This window comes from Aspergillus costaricaensis (assembly GCF_003184835.1).
Source record: "Aspergillus costaricaensis CBS 115574 unplaced genomic scaffold BO79scaffold_12, whole genome shotgun sequence".
NCBI lineage: Eukaryota > Fungi > Ascomycota > Eurotiomycetes > Eurotiales > Aspergillaceae > Aspergillus > Aspergillus costaricensis.
This window is the reverse complement of record NW_020291812.1, coordinates 710726-733706: the sequence shown is the minus strand read 5'-3', so window position 1 is coordinate 733706 and position 22981 is coordinate 710726. Positions and strand designations below refer to the sequence as shown.

At 50.9% G+C, this 22981-nt stretch overlaps 9 protein-coding genes across 9 annotated transcripts; 7 read left to right on the top strand and 2 right to left on the bottom strand.

Annotated features, from left to right (window-relative positions):
* Positions 1–3674: 3674 nt before the first annotated feature.
* Positions 3675–5805, top strand: BO79DRAFT_286927 (putative MFS allantoate transporter; the record flags this gene model as incomplete). Its single annotated transcript, XM_025688524.1, has 11 exons — positions 3675–3926; positions 3988–4101; positions 4152–4185; positions 4236–4266; positions 4319–4585; positions 4643–4860; positions 4913–5001; positions 5050–5290; positions 5369–5462; positions 5518–5715; positions 5787–5805. The coding sequence occupies 11 exons, from the start codon at positions 3675–3677 to the stop codon at positions 5803–5805; spliced, it is 1557 nt and encodes a 518-aa protein (XP_025540814.1).
* A 275-nt stretch (positions 5806–6080) lies between these two features.
* BO79DRAFT_171545 (mitochondrial 54S ribosomal protein bL19m) lies at positions 6081–7153 on the bottom strand. Its single transcript, XM_025679588.1, has 3 exons — positions 6877–7153; positions 6394–6769; positions 6081–6305 (listed from the first exon to the last, which is right to left on the bottom strand). Exons 1-3 carry the CDS (start codon positions 7091–7093, stop codon positions 6197–6199), a joined length of 702 nt encoding a protein of 233 aa, XP_025540813.1. The 5' UTR covers positions 7094–7153; the 3' UTR covers positions 6081–6196.
* Positions 7154–7311: 158 nt separating this feature from the next.
* On the top strand, positions 7312–8713 carry BO79DRAFT_171542 (uncharacterized protein). Its single transcript, XM_025679587.1, has 2 exons — positions 7312–7536; positions 7609–8713. Exons 1-2 carry the CDS (start codon positions 7434–7436, stop codon positions 8589–8591), a joined length of 1086 nt encoding a protein of 361 aa, XP_025540812.1. The 5' UTR covers positions 7312–7433; the 3' UTR covers positions 8592–8713.
* Positions 8675–10849, bottom strand: BO79DRAFT_237119 (uncharacterized protein). Its single transcript, XM_025684658.1, has 4 exons — positions 10191–10849; positions 9746–10134; positions 9023–9691; positions 8675–8970 (listed from the first exon to the last, which is right to left on the bottom strand). The coding sequence occupies exons 1-4, from the start codon at positions 10729–10731 to the stop codon at positions 8875–8877; spliced, it is 1695 nt and encodes a 564-aa protein (XP_025540811.1). The 5' UTR covers positions 10732–10849; the 3' UTR covers positions 8675–8874.
* A 211-nt stretch (positions 10850–11060) lies between these two features.
* Positions 11061–12445, top strand: BO79DRAFT_244836 (nuclear pore complex component). Its single transcript, XM_025685418.1, has 3 exons — positions 11061–11237; positions 11300–11567; positions 11631–12445. Exons 2-3 carry the CDS (start codon positions 11347–11349, stop codon positions 12292–12294), a joined length of 885 nt encoding a protein of 294 aa, XP_025540810.1. The 5' UTR covers positions 11061–11237; positions 11300–11346; the 3' UTR covers positions 12295–12445.
* Positions 12446–12658: 213 nt separating this feature from the next.
* On the top strand, positions 12659–16120 carry BO79DRAFT_171534 (Hid1 family protein). The gene is made up of 8 exons (XM_025679586.1): positions 12659–12887; positions 12957–13575; positions 13625–13722; positions 13782–14024; positions 14078–14431; positions 14483–14726; positions 14774–15288; positions 15348–16120. The coding sequence occupies exons 1-8, from the start codon at positions 12792–12794 to the stop codon at positions 15858–15860; spliced, it is 2682 nt and encodes an 893-aa protein (XP_025540809.1). The 5' UTR covers positions 12659–12791; the 3' UTR covers positions 15861–16120.
* A 313-nt stretch (positions 16121–16433) lies between these two features.
* Positions 16434–17877, top strand: BO79DRAFT_286921 (uncharacterized protein). Its single transcript, XM_025688523.1, has 6 exons — positions 16434–16684; positions 16799–16818; positions 16887–16918; positions 16979–17040; positions 17097–17221; positions 17284–17877. Exons 1-6 carry the CDS (start codon positions 16523–16525, stop codon positions 17822–17824), a joined length of 942 nt encoding a protein of 313 aa, XP_025540808.1. The 5' UTR covers positions 16434–16522; the 3' UTR covers positions 17825–17877.
* Positions 17878–18697: 820 nt separating this feature from the next.
* Positions 18698–20525, top strand: BO79DRAFT_193272 (H3 histone acetyltransferase RTT109; the record flags this gene model as incomplete). The annotated part of the gene is made up of 1 exon (XM_025680965.1): positions 18698–20525. The coding sequence occupies one exon, from the start codon at positions 18698–18700 to the stop codon at positions 20381–20383; it is 1686 nt and encodes a 561-aa protein (XP_025540807.1). The 3' UTR covers positions 20384–20525.
* A 364-nt stretch (positions 20526–20889) lies between these two features.
* On the top strand, positions 20890–22929 carry BO79DRAFT_286919 (putative ceramide glucosyltransferase). Its single transcript, XM_025688522.1, has 2 exons — positions 20890–21250; positions 21335–22929. The coding sequence occupies exons 1-2, from the start codon at positions 21102–21104 to the stop codon at positions 22860–22862; spliced, it is 1677 nt and encodes a 558-aa protein (XP_025540806.1). The 5' UTR covers positions 20890–21101; the 3' UTR covers positions 22863–22929.
* The last annotated feature ends 52 nt before the right edge of the window (positions 22930–22981 follow it).

Here is a 22981-nt window from a genome sequence, read left to right as displayed (position 1 = left end):
TGTCGTGGGAACTGGAAATGTGGGTGAAAAGCATTTCAATGTAACCATGATCATGTTTCTCTCAGGGTTACGCTTTTTTCTTTTTTTCACTTCCGCCGATGGTTGGAGGCGGAAGGTTGGCCTGTCCCAAAACGGCCACATGCCTTGAGGTCAATTACTGACTTACTTGCATTATTACATTGTTATTGGTCCCAGCGGAGTAGGATCAGATACTGGCAAACCCGTCAGAATCCAACGGGCGCACAATGGTGCCATGATTGTTGGACCTCCTCTACACCACGGCTAACAAAAAGTTTAACGACCACCATTGTCATGATTCATCTGAACGATCTCGACCATCATACTAAATGACTCTATCTGTCAGACGCGGTAGACAAGTGTGACCAGCTGATGACCTTAGTGGGGAGATTGATCATTCATCAATCAATCAATTCCTGCCAGGGAGCATGTGATTGGAGAGCGAGGAGTCTGTTCTCATCATCCCAGAGCTCCCAACGCAACCATTCCGCGTCCTTCAATTCGATTGATGTTGACAATTCCCTGTCTATACTAATCTCTTTAGCTCAACAATCCAACGAATGGTATACCATACCACTCCCGTCTGCAGATGGACTGGAACCTCGTCAGCGATGAAACCGCCGTCTGCTTGTATGGTCGCTTGGCAGTCGCTCGTTCGTCTATCCTACTCGATAACAAAAGCCACGCAGATTGGCGGCATTCCCGACCGCGCTGCTCTCGGACAATTACCCGTTACCGCACACCACCTCCTTCAGCCACTCTTGGAGGGATGTTGAGCTCAGGTACAATTCCCTGGTCACGAGGGGAGATTGCTCAAATTTCCGATCCATCTTGCTATCGTCTTTTCTCTGAACCAAGAATGCGGCAGTAAGCCATTGGTATTGTACTCATCCGGATACCCTAACGGGGGATGTCGGAAGCCTCGATCGCTTTTATTGTGCCTCCTTGGCGGCTACTGGACAGCCCTTGAATACGTCGACTCTAGGTTTCAATCGAAGCGCAATATACATCCAGGACTAACTCATACTACCGTGTACCCCTAAATGCTTGCGGTGCACCTCTGCTAGGTATAATTCACATATAGCCTGCCTTTGCAAGGCTTTTTATGCGATTACTAAAACCACGCTTCGGTTTGGGTGTATACGTGTGTGAATGCTCGTGTGTTAACAATAATGATGGGCAATCTCATTGTAATTGGAATAATACAGTTACTATGTCAGACTATTCTTATGTTATAGATCTCTTGGGCCATCTATACATATCCTTGGATAAAGCCAACAACTAACAGCATAAAAGCTAAACACAGTAAACGGTCTGTCAGATAATAATTAGACTATACTCAAGTCACTTGATGGGAAATAACGGAATGAATGACAATTGTCCGCCCTTCAGTGCTTCCTAGCACCTTGATGCGGTCGTCACAACATGCCAGCATCATCACCCAACGGCCGGTTATTCGATGGTCTGAATCTTATCTCAACTACCATTGCACAGTTTTATGTTGGCGTCGACACTAGCCCCAACGACAAGTTACAATCTACCCCGGTGACCTCGCAGATCTCAGTGAAGAGCTTTGCTAGTGGACAGCTACGCAGGACCCAATCCATATAGTGGTCGATTTTGATTTAAGCTTCTTATTTCCGGCCCTACCTAAGCTATTAGACGACAAAGCTCATGGCTACTGGATCGGTTGAGTATCAAGCAGGATGTTCACTTCGCTTTTCGTGCCCGGGTACTATTGGGCTCATTATGAATCATCTGCCGACCCCTGTGCCTTTAGCAGCGACACCGGGCGGTTGGTTAACAGACAGTTAAAAGACCAACGAAATACCATTAACTAGACCTAAGGAGCATACGGCATACGGGTTTCTGATCACTAAGGCGTTGCCTGCTACAATATGGGGAACCACGTGGAACCATAAGAGTGGTCGTGAAAGCCTTCAATTTCAAGCTACTTGTCCGTCGTTGTTGCTAACGGCCATATGGTGCTCGTTGGTGGGACTACATGACTGATAGCATCAGATAGGTCGGATTGCACGGAGATCATGATCTAGCTTATCGATCCTTCTAAGATAAAGTGAGATATTGATTAATTTGAACTAATGGCACGGTCTAGAAGCTTTGGGTGGGATCTCGCCTAACGAGCTAGTCGTCGTCGGCTAGACTAGCAACCCCCTGTGTGTTTGGATAGTTTCAATTCGTCAGTTGCGGACCATGCGGGATGATAGGGGTATGGTATTCCGCTTATACCTCTTGCGTATGATGTCCATTCATCTGGGCCAATTACTCGAGGATGGGATAAATAGGTTAACTGTACTTTTTCTCTCATGACCGTCCTATATCTGGCTGATGATCTGGCTATGGTTATCAAAAGCGTGGGTTCCTGAAAACGCCCATGATAGTAATATGGTCTTGATATGTCCCCTTGCGAGTAAGGCGCATCATTATGGCTCTGAGCTCCCCAACGGGGTCGTAGTTCCCTTGTATGGCATGATCAGGATCAGCTGTGAAGTCGGGTTTCCTAATGGGGTGTAGCGTCTTTCTTCATTGTCCTCCGATTCCAATTCTAGTAGTCTCCAGACTACCTTCTCCATAGCATCAGATTCCAACCCAATGTTTCCATCATCCATTATGCTGGTTCCTGGTCGTGAAGTAACAGCATTTACGGCAAATTATCAAGCCTGATAGATTCCCCCCTTCCTTCTCCCTCAAGCCTCATGACTTCTGTTGAGCGGACTTGCTCCGATGTCATGACGCCTTTTCTCAACCAGGTAAGCCGGCTAAACAACCTCAGATGGACGTGCTAGATGTCTGGTTGCTAATGCCATATATACGAAGTTCACATCCAGGCCCATCGACTATCATTGTGATAAGCATAAATCCAGATCAGAATCAGCATATAGTGGATTGATCGACTACTTATCAAGATTGATGGTGCTAGTACGTAGTAATGTGAATGGAACGGGGAACTGGGGATACCCCGGATCGACGACCCCCACGCGGGGTCGCCTCCACTTCTCCGCTTCATACTTTCTAGCACTATGAAGTATGCTCGAAGACATCATGCCTCGGGAACTCTATAGTTAATCCGCCTACCAGGTTTAGATCCGTCTAAAGCCTGAAGCAGATCGTCATCAACCCTTGTTCTGATCGGCTTTTCTCCGATACTTCTTGCCCCCTATCGTCCAATCAAGGGCGCCAGATACAAGCTATACCCCGGATCATCAATGACGGTGAAGAGTATGTGGCTTGGTTTGCGTCGGCATATGCCGTGCTGGTCGGTACTCAAGGCCTGGAGGCGAGATAAAGAATGTTTCTCTCGTCTAGACAGCTTCTGAGACCCCCACGCTGGCACAAAACCCCTCCAATGATTGGTAGATGCCCATACCTTGGAAACTAACATCCAGGACCGGGGCATGATGTGAAGGACAAAGCTCCTACTAGCGTTGAACATGAAGCAGGGGTCTTCTAGACATTATAATCATACTGTCTTCCGGGTCGCTCTTCATTTCATCCAGGCTGGACCTTAAGCTCGATGGTCTCTAGGTCAGCATTAATACAGCGAGATAGCTTCCCTGCCAGAGACTTCAGGAGCAACTGTTGCTGGCTTCATCAATTATCAACCTTATACACATCTTATTACACTAGCTACCAATATGGCGGAGATATCGCAGTTCAAACCAGATATCGCTCATGAGGAAAATATAGGCCATCCTGCAAACAATCATGAAACAGATTGGGTTAAGAAGCAGACGTCTGATGGCGATGTTGCTATGACGCTTATTACGGACCCGGATGTGCTTGATGAGCCTGTTGATCCGGCGGAAGTAAGGAAGTTACTGCGGAAGATCGATTTCATGATCCTCCCATATTTGGCAGTTTGCTATGCATTCTTCTACATTGATAAGGTACGCGGCTCTACTTTCCTTGCGATCTATTCTTGCTGCGATTAATTGTAATTTGCGATAGACAACCCTGAGCTACGCGGCAATCTTTGGGATTGAGGAAGACCTCAACCTCCATGGCACACAATATAGCTGGCTATCGAGTATCTTCTATTTCGGGTTTCTGGCCTGGGCATTTGTGGGTTGTACCACCTATCAAATGAGATCCAAATGCTAAAATTTTGCTAGCCCACCAACTTCCTTTTGCAACGCTTACCAATTGGTAAGAGCATCGTTTTCTGTACTGAGGTACAGGCTAACTGTGCCATCTAGGAAAGTATCTTGGTGCCAATATATTCCTGTGGTATGTCAATAAACGGGCCGATGTTCTCGAAGAATATGCTAATATTATGAAGGGGAGTATTCCTCATCATACAGGCAGCATGTCATAATTTCACCACGCTCGCTGTACTGCGAGCCCTAGGTGGTGCAGCAGAGGCATGCGCAGACCCAGCTTTCATGCTCATCACTGGTATGTGGTATACGCGACGTGAACAGCCGGTACGCTTAGGTTTATGGTACACTGCCAATGGCTTGGGAATCGCGCTTGGTGGTCTTCTGGGCTACGGAATAGGCAATATCAGAGGCGCCCTTCCTTCGTGGAAGTACGAGTTCATCGTAATGTATGGATGTTTCTAAAACGTATGGTCCTTACCATAATGCTAACTTGTCTTCGTCAGTGGCTCTCTTTGTGCGGCCTGGGGAATCGTCATGTTCATTCTCCTGCCGGACTCGCCAGTTACTGCGCCGCTTCTCACCAAGCGGCAGCGCCGAATTGCCATCGAAAGAGTGAGGGAAAACCAGACGGGTATTGAAAACAAGCATATCAAGCCACACCAGATTTGGGAAGCGTTTACGGACTACAAGCTCTACATCTTCTTTTTCCTGGGTGTATCTTGTGAGTGACTTTTAGCATACAAAATTTCGTAACGCTAATTTCCCATTAACAGGCAACATTCCCAACGGTGGCATCTCGAACTTTGGAACTATTATCATTCAAGGTTTCGGTTTCTCGACGCTCGTGACAACCTTGATGCAGGTATGGAAGTCTTCAAAGAGACGTTTTACCTGAGCACTAACAGCATAGATCCCTTACGGAGCGATTATCGCACTCTCCATCCTACTCTGCGTGTACCTCAACGACCGCTTCGAAAACAGGCGTTGCGTCTTCATCGTGATCTTCCTCCTCCCGAACATTGCAGGAGCCTTCGGGCTACGCTTCGTCCCACCGCATGTCAAAGTCGGCCGCTTGATTTGCTACTACTTGACCGGGCCATACAATGCTGCCTTCGTGCTGATTCTCAGTATGCAAATCGCAAACACAGCCGGTACATTACCCTACCCCTCCCCTCCCCTCCTCTTCCTCCTACTCTATCAAAGATATAATCAGGCCTAACGCTGCACAGGACACACGAAAAAGGTCGTTAGCAACGCAGTCCTCTTCCTAGGTTACTGTACCGGTAACATAGCAGGACCTTTCTTTTACAAGGAGAGCCAAAAGTAAGCTTTCCGCTGACCAGTGTAATGGATACCACTAAGAATATTGGGATAACAGGCCAACCTATGATCTGGGAATCTGGTCAATGATCGTCTGCCACCTTGTCGAGGTCGTGCTTATCTCGGCTCTCGGTCTTCTGCTTCGCTGGGAGAACAAACGCCGTGATCGAATCCAGTCCCAGATGGCTGGTGGTTTGGAAGGAAGAGATTTGGATTCCACAGCATTTCTGGATTTGACGGATAGGGAGAATCTCAAGTATGCCATGCCTTTCTTCGCTATCAGAGTCTGCCATCGTATATGTGATGCTAACTGCTGGGGTTTGATAGCTTTCGGTATATTTATTAGCTTTCTGGGGTATATTCCTTTTTTTCCCCTGCAGTTAGCTTTACCTGGAAGGCATATTGATTTATAGCAAGCTATTGGTCATGATATGACGTGCCGCGACGTGAGCTGCTACCAAACTCGCTAGAATTCCATATACCGAGTCTCGAACCTTTGGGCTAGATAGTCGAAGACGATATGGATAATAGGAAGGTCTACATGTTCCAATCCATTATCTTTCTCTTCATATACTTCCTAGTCCAGATATCATGAACTGCAACAAACATCTCAAGAACCATCCTTATCCGCCCAAAAAGTAAAACCGGGACTGAAATTCAATATACACACATATGCTAGTAATAATACACATTCATTCGCGCCAAATATACCCAAGTCCAAACTATGCTGACCGAGTCTACCGTCTCTTCGTCTGGCCACCGCCCCTCTTGCCAGTAAGCGATCTCTTCTGTCGGAGGTAGTTGGCAACGAGGTTCTCGACGCTGCCCATATCGTGCTTGGGCTTCCTATAAACCCGAAGGGTAGATCTCGTTAGCATTCCTAAACCCAAAAACCGACTACCCACACAAGATGAGATAATGAAGAAATACGCACCTCATGTAATACAACCTCGCGCGTCTCTTCCTCTTCTCCGCCCTCTGGACAATCTCCACACTCTCAACATTAGGGCTGAACACCTTAATCGACATCTCAACTCCAACTCTCGTCAACTGGTTGCGCAACAAGAACGACGTATCAACACCACGCAACCGAATGCTCAAACAAACACCGGAGAACGGATCTCCATTCTTGAACGTCACCCGCAGAATATCTCCGACCTTGACACTGCGAGGACTCCGTCTGTAGTCGAAAAGAGCGCGGCGCTCCCCCGTGGGATCCAGCTGCGCCAATTGGGCCTCTTGCACGGCGTTCACGGGGTCCTTGCACTGAGGGGCGGGCGGAGGAGGGGGGATCTTGCGTTCTTTGCGCTCTGTATTTCCGTTCATCAAACACATGTTAGATATATGATTCCGCGTTGGTAATCCGGGACGCAAGTCCAAGCAATAAATGGAAGAAGATTGTTCAATCAATCCATACCAGGGTTCGGCCGCATGCGAAGCGGTAATTGACGAAGGAACTGCTCCGGCAGATTCTTAGGGAGAGGCTTGGGCTCAGGCTTCGCGGAGTAGACGGTGCTGAGCGCACGGCGACCGATCTGGTTGTTGACGGTGGTGGTGGACGACAGCGACTGGGGCTTCAGGAGGAGGGAGCGGAAGCAGCCCAGCTGCTGCAGGATCGGGGAAGAAGACGCCATGGCTTGTTCCCTGGTGCAATTCGACCACCTTGGCGTTTGAGGAAGCAAGCAAGACACAGGTTCAATTGTGATTGATACTTTGGAACTTGGGAGGGCGGCGGATCGAGAAATTCGGACCGGCAGAATTTCCGCCAAGCCGCGAGTTGCCTGTTTGGGCCATCAGTCCCAGATTCGACGCTCGGGAACTTTTCTGCCGCCAAATAACTATCTATCTATCTATCTACTTGCTCGACCCCGGTGGTTTTGTTTTTCGAGCGATTGAGTGAGAAGGTTTCCCCCGGACTGTTGTCTTCTTCTTTTCTTTGTGGTCCGTTGAATATATAGTCCTTCTCACATAACGATGGCGCAAAACGCCGTGGGAAGGCTCTTCCGCAGCCAGAATTCCACGACTCTGCGTCAATCCATTGGGTCGCTTACACAGACGCGCAATGCTTCTAGGAATGGTATGTCTATATGTCTGATTTATATGGCTTCGAATTGAGCATACAGAGGAACTAACGGACCACCCTCCGCAGCCGTCCCTACCTTCCAACAAACCTCGTCCCCGGAGCTGGACCAAGCCCTCACCCGGTTCCGCGAAGAGCTCTTCATACCCTTCGGTCTCGGCCAGGACCAACGACGTCTCATGTTCCGCCAGAAATACGCCGACCGACTGGAGCAAGAGCCCGTGACGGCCAACATAAGCGAGGACGAAGACTTCCTCCTTCGCCCGATGGACCCGCAATCACGACCGACGCTCAAAGAAGCCGCGGAGGTGATCAGCCTGATGCAGAGCAAGAATGACTGGAAGAACCTGGTGCCGTTCCTGTCGGGACTACAGATGGCCAACCGGCACTTGAAGCCTAGCCGGTTGGAGTGGCTGGTGCGGAAGGCGGGCGAACACAATGCGGTGAACTTCGTGGTGGAAGCCGCGAAACAGGCGGACAGGACGGGTGTGAAGCTGAATGAGGTCGGGATTGTGCAGCGGTTGTTCTTTGAGCTGCATCGCAAGGCTCAGAAGGCGGAGTTCCAGGGCCCGGAGGTTACGAAGGCTTTCAATCTGGCGACGCAGTTGGTTGGGTTGATGGAGCGCCCGCCACATGTTCAGCATGATGTGATGGTTGATCCCAAGAGGAAGCCGTTTGTGGCGGGGACGTTGTTGGAGTTGAGTGCTGCTAGGGCGCTGGGTGAGTTCGAGGGTAAGGATCAGGGTGGTCTGGTGCGCATCTACAGTAGTCGGGTGCTGGGGTGCTGGAAGATGGGTAACTTCGCTAGTGATGTCCAGGATTGGCGCGCTGTGGATAAGATGCTGCAGGAGAATGTGCCGATCTATAATGGTATGAAGCTTGCGCTGAAGGTGCAGGGCATTGCCAATGACAAGACGGTTGCTCCGGGCCTGAAGAACAGGCTCAATGAGCTGGGTCAGTTGATCGCCAAGCAGAAGAAGAGCGCTCCTGAGGAGATTCAGAAGAACCCTTCGCTGGGTCTGGCGCAGGCTCAGCTCCTTCATGAGAACTAGAGCCGGTGTCTTCTACATTTTGCCATTTTCAGCTGATTTTATCTTTACTGTATATTACCATTTTGGATCGTTCGGAGCTGTATCTGTATTTGAAGATAGATGCCATTTCCTTTCATTCTTTCTGAGACAAACTAAGCTGTGCTTGCTAAGGTTCAATTGTTATGATGCAGGTGATGAGGTGATTTGCTGGTGGGTTGGTTCAGGGATGAAAGGGTTGATAACAGGGAAGAAAAAAGAACCCGGAATATATGCTCAAACGCTCATTACTTGCTTGACAAGCGGACTAAGGAAGGAGTTCAAAGGTGTTATCATCACGAATGCGAGCACGTCCTTCCAAGGTGGTCTTGCCAGAGATGACAGAAGGACCGGATACGGTGATCTAAGCAAATGGTAAGTGGATGAATAAGATGCATGGCTGTTGGCTGGCTTACCTGGCCCTCTTCTTTTGCCTCGTCGCCCGACCCACCGGTCAACACAACTTCAACACTGCTCAGAGGCGCACCAAAGTGGCTCGAGCCTTGGAAGCGGCGATAGTCGAAAACATTGGTCTGGAAAACAGCACCAGCAACCCCGGGACCGGTCAAAGCGTACACCACGCGTGCTCCGGTGAGGATACGCAAGTCTGCGAGTTGCTCATAGTCCAGCTGAGCCTCACGGTCGGCATTGACACGGTGCGAAATGCACAGCAGACGCAGCTTATCAAGCGAGAGTTCGGCGGTAGGCCCGACGTTGGCCACCTGGTTCAGCAAACCGTGCGAGGGCATGTAGCCGGAGTCCAGGCTTCGCACCTGAATCCAGCGAGAAAAGAGAGAAACAAACCCGGAATGCGGCTTCATGAACTTGCTGTGGTATTCAGACATGGTGCGCGAAGAAGCAACAATGACAGTCGGGGACAATCCAACAGTGGCGAGAGCAAAGTCAACGCTCTCTCCAGCAACCGAGTTGAGGGCAACGGACGCATTTGAGTACAGTGCAGCCATGATTTGGCACAGAGGGTATGACCGCGAGAGGGAATCAATCGAGAGAACGAGATCGTTGGGGTTGAGCCGCTGAGGACGAGGCAGGGAGAACATGATTCCAGCAATACCCGCAATCAGGTTCTATTCCATGTTAGCGCTCGATCGAGCCGGATGTGTTGACACAAGATTGCCTACCTCTGATTGATATTCGATGAACTCGCCTGCGGACGACTTGGAAGGCCAAACAGTGGTGAGGGAAGGCGCCGGAGTACTGGGGTCCCAGCTGGGAACATCAAGACCGGTAAGGTCCTTCTTTTCTTCAACCAGCTCGTGCCAGACACGAACCTCCAGAGTACCCTTGACATCTTCGGGGACATCGTTCCAGTCCATGTGTCTGCTTCCGAGCTTTGCAACCCAGATTACCTGCGAGAGCTGATCATTACCCTTGGCAACGAGAGATAGGTCAAGAGCGCCGGCCTCCGCGATAAGAGCCTCCGCTCCAGACTCCTTCAGAAGACTTGAAAGAGACTCGGCGTCCAGGTTGTGGGGGATGATGATTGTCTTGAGACCGTAGAAAGCGCCCGCTAGAGACCTCGTCAGCAACAAATAGAGCGAGTGGACAGATGAAGGATTTTCGAACCGAAGATAGAAGCCAGAAGCTCAACCGAGTCTGTCAGACAGACGGCGACCGTGTTCACCTTGGAGGACTGCAAACGACTTCCAATGACATTGATTTCTTGGGTAACTTGCTCCAAGGAATGCTCGATTGCTTTCCTGCCGAGCACAGTATAGATCTTTCCTTGTTTACCAGAGCCCTTGCCATCCTCTCCAACTGCACCCCGCACGGCGGCCTTCCAGATGTCGCGCAGATCACCCTTGCGACCGCTTGTCCATCTCGGAGCGCCGGGGTCCTTGACGTTGAGTCCGGATCGGAGGGGGAAACCGTGCGGAGTCTCGAGACTGCGGTATTGAGCAGTTTCACCGGGCTGTCGTACGGGAAAAGCGGTCGACTGGCGAGCGAGTAGAAAAGGGTGAATATCGGAATCTTTGGAGACGACGAAGGAGAAGACGAGGAAGGCGACAATGCCGCCCGCGATCAGAGTAGTGTAGATATTCCAGTCAGCCAGGAGCTCTGCCGCAAAGGCATCGAGCTTGGCCACGATGGACGGATTGGAGTCCATTATGGAGAGAGCGAGTGTATCTAGTGTGGTGTGTCAAGCATCCATTCACGAACTGAAAGAAAGAAATGCTCCTTCTTTAATGGATCGAGTGAGAATGAGGGTAAGAGTGAGTGACGTGAGGGGGCTGAGCCGGGGCTGAGGCTAAAGGCTTATGGAAGAATGGCTATGATGCCAGATGTGGGGAGCCGCGGCGCCTAAGCTGACTAGTGCCGCTGAAAGCTCCCGATTCGGGTTGGCTGAAAACTTCGCGCCAAAGGCGCTTGTGGTTGCCAGTGACCCTTGCCGGCGCACTTATCATCAAAACAATCAGTCGCTGCCCCATTCATTCACATTCACTCTGTCCCGAGTCCTGCCTGCCCCTCCCCTGTGACCATGATCCTGTCGGGACCCTCTCTGTAATCTTGTCACCAAAGATCCCATAGTCACCGATGTGGTAGGACAAGTATATTTCCATTTCGCAATTGATTCAACTACAGGTAAGTCCAACAGCAATTTTCTTATTTTAGGTAAGTGACCATGCCCCCCTTTGCCCATCTCTGTAACAAGATGCCATACTGACACGGTGTAGTGTCGTCTTCATTCAAGCGTACACTCTCCCCTTTTAAATATAAACCAATGGCGTCCCCTGCCCCTCCTTCTACCCCGAAAGCTGCATCTGCGTCTGTAGCGACGCCCGATGACTCTCAGACGCCCGGGAAGTGGCGTCATCCTCATTTGAACGAGGTCGTCCGTCGACAGAATGCTGGTACATTCGGAGATCGCAATATCAATAAGCTTGTGTGGAACACAGCCGCTTTGTTTGCGACGTGGGTGTTTGGAGACACCATCAAGTCATAGTGAGTGCTTGCAGGCGCATCAGGTGCGCGGTTCCAGGGGCATTCTAACCAGCGTCGCAACAGTTTGCTTTGGCTTCAGAAAATTGGCCCGGTCTCTACATACCCCGATCTTTCATTGCTAGTCCTACAAGTCATCTTTGCTCTGAATATCCTGGTTGCCTTGTACCCTCTTTTCCGCCCGAAAGACAATTTCTCCGACATTCCATTGACCCCTACACAACGCTCGCTTTTGGGGCTGGATCCCTCCGCCACACAGTCGTTTACTCCGGGCACGACGTACGTTACTCCGCCTAGGTACCGACTTTCTGCGTCTCGGAACGCCAGCCCAGCTAGCAGATCCGGTTCCCCCTTGTCAGCAAGCGCTGGCGCTTCCGGACACAGGCTATCGTCAGGACCTTCTTTCTCGCCCTCTCCGAGCCCGTTATTGCACAAAGTGGTCACAAATGGGAGCAAGGAAAGCGGGCGGAGGCCGAGCTTTGGATCTTCGTCTCCGCTCGGGCGCAGCTCATCCTTTTCGCCTTTCAAAGAATCTTCTTTTAAGGAATCTACGTTCAAAGACTCTACATCCACATTCAGGGAATCGACCATGTCGACATTTTCCGGTATGTCCAGCATTGCGCCCGCGACTCCTTCACCGGTGGGTGGCAAGCGTGTGAGCCTGGGTTTGAGCAACAAGTGGCTGTATGAGCGGAGCCGGCGCCTGTCAGCAAGCAATGGTAGCCTTTGATTTGGACCAGATTATTGGTCTTGTTTTTGGTCTCAGGGAAGAATAAGAGACGATTCATGTAAACTCGTGTGTTTTCTAGCGGGGTGCTTCGGAAATACCTTTTTAGGCCGTATTTTGTTATGATGTTGCATGTTGCATGATGTACTTTTAGAAAGGGTCCGTTTCCTAAGAATAATCTCGAATAATCTCCGAGAGACTGCGACTCGATCGCCGCGTACTCTAAAATAGGAGACGGTGTGTTAGATTCAGCTGAGGTTCGTTCCCCAGTCGATCCTCCGGGTCTCCGCGGGCCTAGTTCCCGCTTCCAAGGCATTGACCCCAAGACCGCCAACATGCCACAAGTTCATTCATTCACACGCGGCCTCAAACTATTGGGCTTACGTCCCAGGCAAATCACCCTCGAGGATTACCCTCGCACCGGACATTCTTCCTGAGATCCTAGTGCTGCTTTACTGCATGAGGTCAATAATTCCGTGATCTTCGCTGGAGACTTCACCATGGGAGCTTCGGAGTCCAAGCTCGTCTTCAAGCAGGGCATCTTCCGTCTTTCAGAGGAGAAGGACATTCCTGCGGATGATCCCTATTGGGCCAGGGTTTGCCTTCCTTTTCCCTGCTCCAGCTTTTCTATGACGCCGAAGTGGCTTACTGACCGATTCGTGTAGTTCTGGGAGCTCCCAGAGTCCTCGGAGGACGTCTTCAGCCTGTTCACACCTGCCGATATACGACGAACTCGCGATCATGCCTTATCCAACTTTGAAACTCTCTTGCTCTCAGTCACCTCACGTCTCACCGTATTAAAAAATCATCCATCTTTTCCTGACCCCGAACTCGCCCCCGACCGCGATGCGCTCAATTGTATCCGCATCCTCACCCGCCTCCTCCCCTTTGTCTACGAGGCTGAACACCTAGAGGAATGGGAGGAGAAATTTTTCTGGGCTCGTCGCAAGAAGAGGACCAGAGAGGCGCAGGTGGCTGCGGAAGTACTTTTCGATGAAGCGCAGGCGGAGGACCCAGACCAGACAGCCCCGCGATCGACGGGTTTTGAAGATGCGAAACCTTTAGCTGAGGAGTTGATCGACAATCTGCTGGAGCTTCTTTTCTACACTAACTTCACGATCCCACCGCTGCCCACCGCGAAGAGCAAAGTGTCGTACTCGATCTGGCAGAGTGGTGTGGGTTGCAATACGTCAATGGGTTCTACAAAAGAGTTGGAGAACAACCGCTGCGAGATCCTACGGTTATTGCTTACTTTGACGGGAAAAGCAATGTACATGCCGTCTAGTGAGTTATCGTCTTCCCTTTGTTGGGAACCACTTGCTGACTATCGAAGGTCTACTTCCTGTGCAAGGCGTCAAGGCTATCACGTACATGACGACTTGCTCGGACAAGCAGGTGGTTTTAACTCTACTTTGCTCACTACTAAACACTGTACGTTCTGATAACACGCGGGTGTAAAGGTGTGGGTGGTGCTAACGAAGCTACGACAGGCTATCAAGTACAATCCTGCTTCGTGGAGGGTGCCCTATGATCATGTTGTCTGGAAAGACCCCAAGCAGATATTGGTCATCTATTGTCTGCAGTTTCTCCTCGTACTCCTTCTATATCCAGTACCAGAAGATGGTCGCGGAGCGCCGCCGAAGAACTATCATCGGCACTACTTTGGAAGATTACATCGGCCGCAAGACTTCCAATTCCTTACTGATGGCATGACCCGAATCTTGAATCAGCCGGTCCGTTTGCCTCTATCTCTACCCAGTCTCTCTGCTAACTCGCTCTTGAATAGATGCAAGCGACCAACTCTTATCTTCCGGGTAGTCAGAGATCGGTCAAATGGGCTCCTGAGATGCTCGTCTTGTTCTGGGAGGCGTTGCAATGCAACAAGCGATTCCGGTCCTTCATTATTGACTCGAACCGCTCGCACGACTTTGTTATTCTCTGTATATTTTATGCTATCGAGTATAAATCCGACCCTTCTAAGCAGGGCGTGGTTAGAATGTGCATCTTTATCATGCAGACGATGAGCGTGGAGCCCAATTTTGGCCAGAGCTTAAACACAAAGTTCGAGGCTCAAGAGACTCTCCCTCAGAGCATCCGTATCCCTGGGTTCCGGGGATCCTATGCTGATTTTTTGATCATGGTTTGTCGCTCACGGTTAGAAAACTAGTGGCATGAACTGACAGTGGTATAGTCCATTCACACTTTGATCACTGCCAGCAAAGGAAAGCTGAATACAGTATACCCTGCGCTTCTGGCTATCATCAACAACATTGCCCCGCATGTCGAACATCTTTCTCCAAGCTCGTGCTCGAAGTTGCTGCAGCTCTTCTCATCCATGTCAGCGCCCAGCTTCCTTCTGGCTAACGAGACGAATCACTCCCTTCTTTCCTCGGTCCTCGAGTCTATCAACTCAATCCTTGAACATCAGTTTACCAGTAGGTCATTTGTTGCAACCCTTGAAACAACATGCTAACTCGCTTAGAAAATCCTTTCCTGGTATATGCTATTCTAAAGTATAGAAAGCGTTTTGAGGCAGTGCGAGAATTCACTCTGGAGAGCGGGCAACAAGAGATAGAACGCCAGAATGAGCGAAGAAAGTCTTCAAGCGGTTCGCATGAATTTGTCTGCAGTCCCGTTCTTTCTCCCACTGAGGAAGAACCCCCGGTGCCTTCAGACACGCGGTCTCCATTGGGCCGCATACCAGAAGAGAATAGTCCTTTTGCCATTGGCGGAGACGAGGATTCGGATGATGAAGGAGAGGGACGGGACACACCGGCGCAGGATTCGCCATCAGTACAGACTTCTCGTCGACCATCGATTTCCTCTGTCATTGAAGAAAGCGTTCCCCTTCAGCTGCGCGGCATGTCTGAGAAGGCACGAGGCAAGATGCCTGCTGGACAGCCGTCCTTCTCGCGACAGAACAGCATGACTAGCCAAATTAGTCTTTCGGCGGCGTTTCCGACATCTTCCAGTGGTTTCACGCCGACTACAGCATGGGTAAGTGGCTCTCGTTACCTTAATCCCTGTGTTTCACCACTAACAGTGATTTCTTTTAGCTCGAATCCTGGTTGGCCGAACTGCCACTCCATACTATTCTCACGATAGTCTCCGCCATTGCTCCTCACGTCCCTGAGGCTGCATTCCGATCCGCTTCAAGCCCTGAAGCTCGAACCTTGATTAGCAACCTCCCGTCGTTCTTGGAAGATCCCGCAATCCACACGATTGTTTCAGAGCCATCGCCGGTTCGCGTCCACTCGTTTGAGTGGTCCGCCCTTTCAATGGGCTGGTACGAATCTCTGCTCTGGGGATTTATCTTCTCGAGCGAAATGGTGGTTGGCACCGCCTCGGGCGCTACGCCGGGCACGGTTGGAGTTTGGAACGGAACCAATATTAAGCTGTTCAAGGTCCAGGAGGCGGCAGCGCAAGGGCCCACGTTACTTGCGCCCAAGGGAGCCGTGGACGCCGTAGGAAGCAACTTGGTTCAACGCATCGGGAACCTGAGCTTCCGGCGGAGCAGCACACAGGAGTCTCAAACTAGCTCTCGGCCACCCTCAATTCGGGAGGTGTGAGGCTGCTATGCCGGACTTCTGGCAGCTTTGGTTTGCTGGGCTATGGTTCGTGTCATTACTTATGTTAGCTTTTCTTCTAATGATTCTTATGTTTGAATGATACCTTCCCGGCGTCTCGCAGATGGGCTGGTTTGTGTGCAGTTTAGTTTACTTTAGAAAGCCAGCGTGAGGTGGATGTTCATTTGTCCTTTCGTTTTGTATGTATGTTGTTGTTGTAGTATCAAGTAAATTGTTCATGTCGAATTGAATGCTATTTTGAGACATTTTTACTGTAGTCAGGCATCACCTGGTCCACTGCCACCGCTCCTTACCACCACCTTTTACACCTGCCAACCAGACAAGTATTATCTTGAGATCTAGGTAGATCGAATACATACATTCAACCCTCTGTCTTGAACATAGAAGCTATTAATCTGCTCCGTTAAGATCTCGGTGGTTGCTCGTGTTTCCCATCTACATCCCATGGGAGTCGCTGGCCGCCACGTGAGGCCGCGATTGGCTGACCTCCCTTTATTTGTCTCTCATCCTCACCAACAAAGAAAGAGACCGACTCCGACGTCTTAGGAATTATATTCTTATTATTTGTTTATTATCATCTCGAATAACGACTATCCTTATTGCTTGTACTCATTGACTTGGTACTCTACAACCCTCTCTAGACCATGGTACACACCCGATCGCTTGCTGTCGCGGCGTCCGCGTTCCTGCTCGGCGATCCGAGACTGGCCGCCGGAGGATCCACGGAGCTCCAAAGCGTATTGAAGAACACGCATGGCAGCAATGATTATGGCTATCCCACGGATTTTACTAGGGGTATAATGCCTGTGAGTACTCTCTTGGATGGTGGGGTGTCAGCTTGAAAAAATGATGCTGTTCCTACTTCAATCATGATATTTCTTTCACATAATTTGAGTTGAAGCTTATTGCTCCATTATCAGATCCCAGTTCACTCACATAAGTAAGTTCATGGCCTAGTAGTAGTTTTACAAGTCCCATATTGTGACCCTTGGCTAATCTTCATGACAGTGACTATTGGAGAGACATACCATTCTACACTGGTAGGCACGGCACTGTTAGCATAGCCAATGAGCATAGCTAACCGATCACTTCTACCAAAGGCCTATCCAAAGGATGCATTTCAACAGAAGCCGACGTATGGCTCTATAACGACACCCTCTATGTCAGTTCCACACTCGCATCTTCAATTGATGACCCAATCCTGACAGGGTAATACAGGTCGGTCACGACGAATCCTCCCTCACGAAAGACCGGACCCTTGAGTCCCTCTACATTAACCCAATCCTGGATGTGCTTAAACTCCAGAATCCCAGTAGCCCATTTGTAACAACCCCAACCAACAAGTGAGTCACCTATAACACCTTACACTTCATCCAGAAGCAAATGCAACTAACAGCACCAACAGCGGCGTCTTCGACACCTCCACTTCCCAAACACTCTACTTCTTCATCGACCTCAAAACCTCCGGCCCGGAGACCCTCAATGCCGTGATCTCCGCTCTCCAACCTCTCCGCGATCAGGGCTACCTCACCACTCTTAAGGACAACAGTACTATCACTACTGGCCCCGTCACCGTCATTGGCACCGGCAACACCCCGCTCGACATGGTCGGACCCGTCGCAGACCGGGACTACTTCTACGATGCGCCACTCGAGGCACTAGCTGAACCCGAGTACGCCGATATCACGGATCGAATTTCGCCCATTGCATCGACGAATTTCGCGGCTGCCGTGGGACCCGTCAAGGGTGAGAAGCTCAGCGATAAGCAGATCAAGGCGCTGAGGGAGCAGATTCAGACGGCAGAGGAGAGGGGCATTGGTGCTAGGTATTGGGGCACGCCGTATTATCCGATCCGGACTAGGAATTTTGTCTGGAGGACGTTGTTGGAGGAGGGGGTTGGGTTGTTGAATGCGGATGATTTGGATGCTGTGGTGGAGTATTTTTGAGTACATTTGGTGCTTGGTATAGTTACTGTGTAGTTACTTAGGTTGAGTTGTAGGCATAGACTGGAATTGATGTTATCATATACCAGGCAGATACTACTACCAACTAGAAAGAAGGTACAGATAAGGGCTACGATCGTGACTATCATTCCTATTGCTAGGGGATAGCAAGCTTCATGTACAAGCCACGGCCAATGCTTTTAAACTAATCAATTGCTAGCATAGTACTGCTTTGCTCATAGTTGGGTATCTTGACTTTGACTTGCATGACGAGACCAGAAGTATAGAGGGGAGCAGTGTGTCGTTCTGCAGAGCGTGAAATGAAACCATTCATTGCTTCCTATGGTGACAATCGTTACTTTCCGGGGCGTGCGTCAAATTTTGACACTTTAGTGCAGTAGTTGGTGCGAAGTATATAGTACCGAATGTATTCCAATTTCTTCGTAGTCTATCACTGGTATATAATGGGTGCTCAGTATAGATAGTAGAGTGGTCCAGATCATCCAGTATAGTTGTAGGGATCCTTGGTAGAGGCAGTATGTTAATCCGGGAGCAGCGCAGTAGTGAATATGCTTGATCGAGCAACGACTGACTTTTCACTAATATTTAGGCAATAAAAAGATCCAGAACCTCCTGTCATGTCATGAAGCTATCCAATTGATCAATTTAAATTAGAGTAAGCAGCACATTGCAGACGCGGGGACTGCAAAGAAAGGCCGTCAGATTACCGGCACGTGATCGCCCGTGAAATGGAACGCGTCTGAGGGGGGGGGAAGAACAAGAAGGAAAAGAAGAAAGAAAAAAGCACTTGGAGAACGCCACAGGCGCTCGCTGGACAAATCCACTGGCCTTCATCCGCGGAAGCCACCATCCGCGATGTCTCAGGTTGATGTAGAATTGGGCGAGCTGCTGGCCGAAGGGCTGCCGGTCCCCGTCCAGCTCACCATTCGCCATGTCTCCTCGACTCCCTCTCCTTCAACCGCGCTCTTCGCCGCGCCTCCCGGAGAGACGCCGGAACCGACCTTTTGCGAAAACCACTTTCTGTCGGCCTCGGTCAATTTAGAGGAGAAAGATGGTGCGGAGGTGATTGTCTTTGGCATGGAGGTGCTGGTGTACAGCACTGCGCACCTGACCACCATCTTCGTTTCCAAGGCCGACTCCACCGGCTACCTTCATCTCCTGCCCAATGCGCCCAAGGTTTCCATTCTCCGGCGCATCTCTCACACCTTTCTCTCCTTTTTGGTCAAAACTCATCAGAGACCGGGTGTCAGACTGCTAGTCTCGCTATTTGCCCGGGCGCAGAACCAATATCTCTTCCCTGGCAGCATTGACAACCCCCAGAAGCATGTCCTAGATGACCGCGGCCTGATCAAATGGTGGTGTCGCGTCGTCGACCCCATCTTGCGCGAGTATGAGCCAGAGTCCGGTTCGCAGGATAAAGGGGCCCAGGACCATCAGACGGAGTCGGCCAAAAGTTCAGCAACCGCGTTCCTGATCGTCCCGGGATGTGATCGGTTCGAAACCAGGGGCTTCTTTCCTCCTTTGGCCAAATCGGACGACAAGGACCGTCCAAGATGGCTCACTAGCTATCCTGTGCACCAATTGTGTGACAATCCCAAGGCACCCCCGCGTTGCTTGGTTCCCCGGTTTCCGGATGACCCCAAGACACGCTTCTTGGAGGACTTGGATGATGAGCTTCCGAAGCAGGAAGCGGAGGGTGTAGTATCCGCAGAAAGTGCCGGTCAGTGGCGAAGCGTCAGATCTCTGGAGCAGTTCTGGGAGATGATGTCGTTCCGACAAGAATGCTCAGCTGGACGTCTGGTTGGGTTTCTGTGGCTTGTTATCAATCCTCCGGGACTTGTGAACTCGGTACAGATGACCAGTTCTCGGTCTGTCCTTGGCGACTTCAAGAGCCTGACGGATCATGTGTCCCAGGTGATGTCTGGCGAAAGTGTAACAAGTACAAAGCCGGCTAGTGATGCTGCATCCGCTCCAGAGCATCCTACGACAACAGACCATGATAAGCAACTGTCATCAGACCCTACGGGTGAATCTACTTCTACTTCAGCACCCCAGCCAGCTGCTATACTATCTGAAACTAAAACTCAAGCCCCGCAACCCTCGGATGCCGATGCCTTTCATTGGCCTGAGGCTGGGCGAGGACATGCGGTTCTGAGCGAAGCAGACTACAAGACGGCGATCAACTTCCTGCTTGATCAAGATTTTGATACTGAAGAGGCCTCTATTGCTAGCACAAAGGCGTGGGGTGAAAAGGTAGCCTCCCTCGCAGATCAACTCTGGGTTGGACAACTGGTGGTGGGACGAAACACGAAGGATGAATCTTCCCAGAAACCTGTGGAGGTCAATACGCTCATGACCACCGGACTTGTTCGCAAGCGCAAGAAGCCCGATGCAGAAGTTGAGCAGAACAGCAAAACTGGTGATGAGGGTGGTAACGCTGGAGCATCAACGACGGCTCCTCCGGCATCTTCTGGGTCGGATCCATCGCCGGCTGTCAACGTTCTCCAAGCCAACTTGATCCGGAAGAAGAAAAAGACGTAAACAGACCCTACTCATGTCGGTTTGGCTAAGTTGTTATTGTATTCTTTTGGGGTCACCGACGAGCTCATGTAAATTGCATATGCGGAGTCGGAATTGGATGGGCATTTGGCGATGGATGGATTTGCATTTTGTATAATAGGACAATTTTTGGGACTTTTTTTTCTATATCATATTTACTTACTTACTTACTGGCCATATAACCGGTTGAATACTCCTCCGACAGGTCCGATGGACTAGATAATAAGCGTGGAGCCGCGGCATCCAAGCAGGCAGTGAAATATAATGTTTTATAGTGGAACTGTGCCTGAGGCCGGGGGGAGGCAGTGCGGCTGCATCCGAGCATCCGCCGGTTTCAAACTAAACCAACTAAAGATGAACAGCGCAAAACCTCGCCGGTGAAACCCACCAGCAGCGCCCGAGCCAACCATCCGCTGGATCCGACTGGAACACTAGTGTCCTTCGGCTCGACAGTTCATTGCTTGTCTACCATCTGTCTCTCGCTGCAGCTTGACGGTTTGCGTGGCCGTCGCTCCCCAGTCGAGAAAAAAAAAAAATAAAAAGCAACGAATACGACTTGTGGCCCCAACCGCATTTCTATCGTTCTCTCCACTTCGTCCTTCGTCTCACTGCCTGCTGGCTTGTCTGCGTCTTTCCCTAGAATGTCCTCATCGTCCTGTTCTGCCTACTGCCAGATCTCCGCCTCTCGCTGTGTCCGCCTATGTTAGAGCCTCAGTCGCGTTCGCAACCCCCCGATGCTGAACCAGCCATCAACCATGGCGGTTGGCAGTGGGCTGTCGCGGCCGGTTGGGTAGGATTGATTTGGTATACCGTCGTGGTGGCTGTCTGCATGCTGGGTTACTTTCAGTTGTAACTCTACCTTTCTCTTTCTCTCCAACCCATCTCGATCAGGCTTGGCATCTTTGCTGACTTTCCACCTGCTCTTTCCATCAGATGGCACTTTTATTTGAGGAAACCCCGGAAATCTTCATCCGCATCGGCTTCGAACGCCCCCCACGTCACCGCGATCCGACCGGTGAAGGGTCTCGAACCCCATCTCTACGAATGCCTGGCTTCGACCTTTCGACAGGACTACCCTCACGATAAGCTGACTGTTTGCTTCTGCGTGTCCTCTCGCAGTGATCCTGCCTATCCTATCCTCCAGAAACTGGTGTCGGACTTCTCGCAATTCGATGCACGGCTTTACGTCGAAGACGATGACCCGTTAATCCAGCCGGGCCACGTCCCCGCCTACGACTTGGGGCCCAACCCTAAGATTCGGAATATGAGTCGTGCGTACCGTGAAGCCAAAGGGGATATTGTCTGGATCATCGACTGCAATGCGTGGGTGGGCAGAGGCGTTTGTGGACGCATGGTGGACAAATTATGCGGGACTGGTGCCGACCCGACAAAGAGATACAAGTTCGTGCACCACCTTCCGGTTGCAGTGGACATGACGGGAACCGCTGGTCTTAGGGAGGAGCAGGAAGCGCTTTTGGAGGCTCACACGAACCGGAACGACAGTCGCGACAGCAGCGAGACCGCCATGGTCATGGACCACGGGGCTGGTATGCTGGCGACCGGTGGTGGCCGCTTGGAAGAACTGTTCCTGTCGTCCTCGCATGCGAAAATGTACACCGCCATCAACACCGTCTTGATCGCGCCATGCATCGTGGGCAAGTCGAACATGTTTCGCCGCTCGCATCTCGACTACCTCACTGCGCCGTCTCCGGCAGATCCCCACCGGCGGAACGCGGGCATCGACTACTTCTCAGATAACATCTGTGAAGACCACCTGATCGGAGACCTGCTCTGGAGAAAACAGGTCCGCGGGGAGAAAGAGCAAGGAGAGCGCTGGGGCAAACACGCCCTGGTGTTTGGAGATCTGGCCTTCCAGCCTGTTGCCAACATGAGCGTGCAGGCGTATGTGGCTCGCCGAGTGCGGTGGCTACGCGTGCGCAAGTTCACCGTGGTCCTCGCGACGCTGGTTGAGCCAGGCACCGAGTCAATTCTATGCTCTTTCTACGGAGCATGGGGTGTCACGACAGCTCTGGCACAATACCTCGGAGAACAAGGGTATGCCATTGCAGAGGCACTATCCACCTGGACTGCATTCTGGGGCTTCTTCTGCCTGAGCATAGTGACGTGGATTCTCATCGACTGGACCGTGTACATCATGCTGCACAGCGGCAAGACGGTGGAGCTGGACGAAGACACGCCGTCGTTCGCGCGGCCGCCCCAAGGCGTAACGCGCCGGCCCTTCCGGGCGTGGTTCACGGCCTGGCTGGGCCGGGAGATGCTGGCGTTTCCGATCTGGCTGTGGGCAGTGTATGGCGGCGTGACGGTGATCTGGCGGGATCGACAATTCCGCGTAGGATTGGATATGAAAGTGCGGGAGATTGGGGGAGATTTTCTCGCAGTGAAGGGGTCATCGTCTTCACGATCCAGCTCGTCGTCGTCATCTAAAGCCCGACGAGACTAACCCCATACCACTTACTGTATACAATGTTTGTAAACTAGAGAAAGACCAGACCACGACAGACCAAGAGCGCAATGAACTTTTATGTTATGTATGATGCAAGTCTATACTCCAACCCAACC

Coding starts and splice junctions, on each gene's coding strand:
- BO79DRAFT_171545 (XM_025679588.1), bottom strand. CDS start 7,093: ATGGCGTCTTCTTCCCCGATCCTGCAGCAGCTGGGCTGCTTCCGCTCC. Junction 6,770..6,876: donor TCGCATGCGGCCGAACCCTG/GTATGGATTGAT, acceptor ACGGAAATACAG/AGCGCAAAGAACGCAAGATC. Junction 6,306..6,393: donor GCGAGGTTGTATTACATGAG/GTGCGTATTTCT, acceptor TCGGGTTTATAG/GAAGCCCAAGCACGATATGG.
- BO79DRAFT_171542 (XM_025679587.1), top strand. CDS start 7,434: ATGGCGCAAAACGCCGTGGGAAGGCTCTTCCGCAGCCAGAATTCCACG. Junction 7,537..7,608: donor GCGCAATGCTTCTAGGAATG/GTATGTCTATAT, acceptor CACCCTCCGCAG/CCGTCCCTACCTTCCAACAA.
- BO79DRAFT_237119 (XM_025684658.1), bottom strand. CDS start 10,731: ATGGACTCCAATCCGTCCATCGTGGCCAAGCTCGATGCCTTTGCGGCA. Junction 10,135..10,190: donor GCTTCTGGCTTCTATCTTCG/GTTCGAAAATCC, acceptor CGAGGTCTCTAG/CGGGCGCTTTCTACGGTCTC. Junction 8,971..9,022: donor AGGCAAAAGAAGAGGGCCAG/GTAAGCCAGCCA, acceptor CCATTTGCTTAG/ATCACCGTATCCGGTCCTTC.
- BO79DRAFT_244836 (XM_025685418.1), top strand. CDS start 11,347: ATGGCGTCCCCTGCCCCTCCTTCTACCCCGAAAGCTGCATCTGCGTCT. Junction 11,568..11,630: donor GGAGACACCATCAAGTCATA/GTGAGTGCTTGC, acceptor GCGTCGCAACAG/TTTGCTTTGGCTTCAGAAAA.
- BO79DRAFT_171534 (XM_025679586.1), top strand. CDS start 12,792: ATGGGAGCTTCGGAGTCCAAGCTCGTCTTCAAGCAGGGCATCTTCCGT. Junction 12,888..12,956: donor ATGATCCCTATTGGGCCAGG/GTTTGCCTTCCT, acceptor CGATTCGTGTAG/TTCTGGGAGCTCCCAGAGTC. Junction 15,289..15,347: donor TCACGCCGACTACAGCATGG/GTAAGTGGCTCT, acceptor GATTTCTTTTAG/CTCGAATCCTGGTTGGCCGA.
- BO79DRAFT_286921 (XM_025688523.1), top strand. CDS start 16,523: ATGGTACACACCCGATCGCTTGCTGTCGCGGCGTCCGCGTTCCTGCTC. Junction 16,919..16,978: donor AGACATACCATTCTACACTG/GTAGGCACGGCA, acceptor CTTCTACCAAAG/GCCTATCCAAAGGATGCATT. Junction 17,041..17,096: donor TCTATAACGACACCCTCTAT/GTCAGTTCCACA, acceptor AGGGTAATACAG/GTCGGTCACGACGAATCCTC.
- BO79DRAFT_286919 (XM_025688522.1), top strand. CDS start 21,102: ATGTTAGAGCCTCAGTCGCGTTCGCAACCCCCCGATGCTGAACCAGCC. Junction 21,251..21,334: donor ATGCTGGGTTACTTTCAGTT/GTAACTCTACCT, acceptor TCTTTCCATCAG/ATGGCACTTTTATTTGAGGA.